Source organism: Rhinichthys klamathensis, unplaced genomic scaffold (assembly GCF_029890125.1).
Source record: "Rhinichthys klamathensis goyatoka isolate OS25496 unplaced genomic scaffold, OSU_Roscu_1.1 h1tg000263l_1, whole genome shotgun sequence".
NCBI classification, from domain to species: Eukaryota; Metazoa; Chordata; class Actinopteri; order Cypriniformes; family Leuciscidae; genus Rhinichthys; species Rhinichthys klamathensis.
Window position 1 is genome coordinate 1 of NW_026606784.1, and position 5000 is coordinate 5000.

At 44.4% G+C, this 5000-nt stretch overlaps 1 protein-coding gene across 1 annotated transcript in view; it reads left to right on the forward strand.

Annotated features, from left to right (window-relative positions):
• Positions 1-2160: 2160 nt before the first annotated feature.
• Positions 2161-5000, forward strand: part of LOC130101963 (testican-2-like) — a gene marked incomplete at its 5' end in the record, with an annotated part of 6860 nt that continues 4020 nt past the window's right edge. Inside the window, 2 exons of the mRNA XM_056267844.1 lie at positions 2161-2207; positions 4452-4602. Coding sequence (XP_056123819.1) covers positions 2161-2207; positions 4452-4602 — 198 coding nt within the window. The remainder of the gene's footprint in view (positions 2208-4451; positions 4603-5000) is intronic.

Below are 5000 nucleotides of genomic sequence, written 5' to 3' on the forward strand. Positions count from 1 at the left end.
TACACACACACACACACACACACATCTACACCTCGCAGGTACACACACACACACACACACAGACACACAGTCAGACGGACACATCTACACCTCACAGGTACACACACACACACACACACACTCAGACGGACACATCTACACCTCGCAGGTACACACACACACACACACACACTCAGACGGACACATCTACACCTCGCAGGTACACACACACACACACACACACTCAGACGGACACATCTACGCCTCGCAGGTACACACACACACACACACACACACACACACACACACACACTCAGACGGACACATCTACGCCTCGCAGGTACACACACACACACACACACACACTCAGACGGACACATCTACACCTCGCAGGTACACACACACACACACACACACACACACACTCAGACGGACACTTGTACACCTCGCAGGTACACACACACACACTCAGACGGACACATCTACGCCTCGCAGGTACACACACACACACACACACACACACACTCAGACGGACACATCTACACCTCGCAGGTACACACACACACTCAGACGGACACTTGTACACCTCGCAGGTACACACACACACACTCAGACGGACACATCTACACCTCGCAGGTACACACACACACACACACACACACACACACACTCAGACGGACACTTGTACACCTCGCAGGTACACACACACACACTCAGACGGACACATCTACGCCTCGCAGGTACACACACACACACACACACACTCAGACGGACACATCTACACCTCGCAGGTACACACACACACTCAGACGGACACTTGTACACCTCGCAGGTACACACACACACACTCAGACGGACACATCTACACCTCGCAGGTACACACACACACACACACACACACACACACACACACACACACTCAGACGGACACATCTACACCTTGCAGGTACACACACACACACACACACACACAGTCAGACGGACACATCTACACCTCGCAGGTACACACACACACACACTCAGACGGACACATCTACGCCTCGCGGGGACACACACACACACACACACACACACACACACTCAGACGGACACATCTACGCCTCGCAGGTACACACACACACACACACACATACACCTCACAGGTACACACACACACTCAGACGGACACATCTACACCTTGCAGGTACACACACACACACACAGTCAGACGGACACATCTACACCTCACAGGTACACACACACACACACTCAGACGGACACATCTACACCTCGCGGGTACACACACACACACACACACACACTCAGACGGACACATCTACGCCTCGCAGGTACACACACACACACACACACACACACACTCAGACGGACACATCTACACCTCGCAGGTACACACACACACACACACACACACACACACTCAGACGGACACTTGTACACCTCGCAGGTACACACACACACACTCAGACGGACACATCTACGCCTCGCAGGTACACACACACACACACACACACACACACTCAGACGGACACATCTACACCTCGCAGGTACACACACACACTCAGACGGACACTTGTACACCTCGCAGGTACACACACACACACTCAGACGGACACATCTACACCTCGCAGGTACACACACACACACACACACACACACACACACTCAGACGGACACTTGTACACCTCGCAGGTACACACACACACACTCAGACGGACACATCTACGCCTCGCAGGTACACACACACACACACACACACTCAGACGGACACATCTACACCTCGCAGGTACACACACACACTCAGACGGACACTTGTACACCTCGCAGGTACACACACACACACTCAGACGGACACATCTACACCTCGCAGGTACACACACACACACACACACACACACACACACACACACACACACACTCAGACGGACACATCTACACCTTGCAGGTACACACACACACACACACACACACAGTCAGACGGACACATCTACACCTCGCAGGTACACACACACACACACTCAGACGGACACATCTACGCCTCGCGGGGACACACACACACACACACACACACACACACACACTCAGACGGACACATCTACGCCTCGCAGGTACACACACACACACACACACATACACCTCACAGGTACACACACACACTCAGACGGACACATCTACACCTTGCAGGTACACACACACACACACAGTCAGACGGACACATCTACACCTCACAGGTACACACACACACACACTCAGACGGACACATCTACACCTCGCGGGTACACACACACACACACACACACACTCAGACGGACACATCTACGCCTCGCAGGTACACACACACACACACACACACACACACATATAGATGGACACATGTACACCTCACAGGTACACACACACACTCAGACGGACACATGTACACCTCGCAGGTACAGACACACACACACACACACACACACTCACACTTACACACTTAGACAAACACATCTACGGCTCGCAGGTACACACACACACACACACACACACTCACACTTGCACACTTAGACAAACACATCTACGGCTCGCAGGTACACACACACACACTCACACTCAGACGGACAAATGTACACCTCGCAGGTACACACACACACACACACACTCACACTTACACACTTAGACAAACACATCTACGGCTCGCAGGTACACACACACACACACACACACACTCACACTCAGACGGACAAATGTACACCTCGCAGGTACACACACACACACACACACTCACACTTACACACTTAGACAAACACATCTACGGCTCGCAGGTACACACACACACACACACACACACTCACACTCAGACGGACAAATGTACACCTCGCAGGTACACACACACACACTCACACTTACACACTTAGACAAACACATCTACGGCTCGCAGGTACACACACACACACACACACACTCACTCACACTCAGACGGACAAATGTACACCTCGCAGGTACACACACACACACACACACACACGCACGCACGCACATCATTTCACACACACTGTGTCTAGGCTGCAGTGAGAACATCAAGGCTTGAGCTGGAACCAGATCAAATATTTATAGGAATGACCACAAGATTGCTCTTTCAGATAGAGAGAGAGAGAGAGAGAGAGAGAGAGAGAGAGAGAGAGAGAGAGAGAGAGAGAGAGAGAGAGAGAGAGAGAGAGAGAGAGAGACTCTTGCACACAAGGTCACAATTAAAAACGGTGCATGAATCCATACAGTCACCAGGAGGAGAGCGGTCCGACACATTCATCAACTGTAGTGATTCACACACACTCACACACACGCACGCACACACACACACACACACACAAACACACTCTGAGAACGCTGCACATCCATCGATCTCTGTGCTGAAGGAGTGTCGCTCGTGAAGGTCGCGCTCCGTCACTAGAGTTCGCACTCGCGTCCTTAAATCTGCAGAGAGACTGAAACTTTCTCATCAGAGATTTTTAAGTTAATATTTCAATAATTGAACAACTCATTCACATGTTCACGGTTCTCTGCTGTCGGTTGACATGCAGGTAAAACAAATAAAATATTTAATATTTTCATGTTTTATTTGGATTGTTTTTAGTTTAAATGTATTTATTTATTTTCATTTTAAAATCTATTTACTTATTTTTAGATTAACTTGATTTTACATTGATTGATTGTTTGATTTTATTGATTTACTTTATTTTTAAATGTATTTATTCATTTACTTTATTTTAAATGTATGTAATTATTTTACAGAATAACGTTCTTTGAAATTTATTTATTTATAGATTTACTTTATTTTAAATGTATTTTATTCATTTCATATGTATTTATTTATTTTATGGAATTACATTATTTCAAATGTATTTATTCATTTACGTTATTTTACATTTAAGTATTTATTTTATAAAATTACATTATTTTAAATGTATTTATTTTATAGATTTACTCTTTTAAACACATTTATTTGATAGAATTAGATTCTTTTAAATGTATTTATTTAGAATTACGCAATTTTACATTTATTTATTTTGTAGATGTACTGTTTTAAACGCATTTATTTTATAGAATTAGATGATTTTAAATATATTTATTTAAAGATTTACTTTATTTTAAATGTATTTATTTATGTTATAGATTTACTTTGTTTAAATGTGTTTATTTTATGAATTGTGTTTATTTTATGAATTTACTTTATTTTATATTAATTTAATTAATGAATTAATTAATTAATTAGTTAATTTTATAGATTTACTTTTACTTAAATGTATTTATTGACTGTTTGAATGCAGAAGTGTATTAACGAGCATTAACGCTCTTCATCCTGAATAGAGAACGAGCATCTTCAGCCTTTCAGACCTGATGAATTATGAATCAGATTGTTGCTTTGAGACATATGAAGTGAAACAGAAGCTCTGTGTGTGTGCGCGCGTGTGTGTGTGTGTGTGTGTGTGTGTGATCAGTGTAAGCTGGAGCAGCAGGCGTGTTTGGCGGGGAAGGATCTGTCCGTTCTGTGTTCTGGATTATGTCCGTGTGTCACGGCTGGAGTTCATCAAGCAGAACCCGAGATTAAGACGAACCCGGAGACTTCAGCCGAACCCGAACCGGATCCAGGTTAGCGCTTGTTCATCTCTGTCTCTCTGCAAGATGATGTTCAGTGTCAAAGCCAGGTCAACATTCATGTTTTATGAAGCCTAGTTAGTTAGTTACAATTTTAATGCATTTGAGTGAGTTTATTGTTCCTCTGCATTATTAATGTGCCACTGCTGGGACAGTTAAAAAAACGGCTGGGTATCGATTCAGATGTTCCAATTCAATTCCATTTTGATCCGCAAGCTCTCAATTCAATTCCATTTTGATTCTCAATTCGATTTTCAATTCGATTTCGATTCTCAATTCGATTTCGATTCTCAAATAATTTGATTAGATTCTCAATTCAATTTCGATTCTCAATTCGATTTCGATTCTCAATTGATTTCGATTCTCAACTCGTTTCGATTTTGATTCGATTC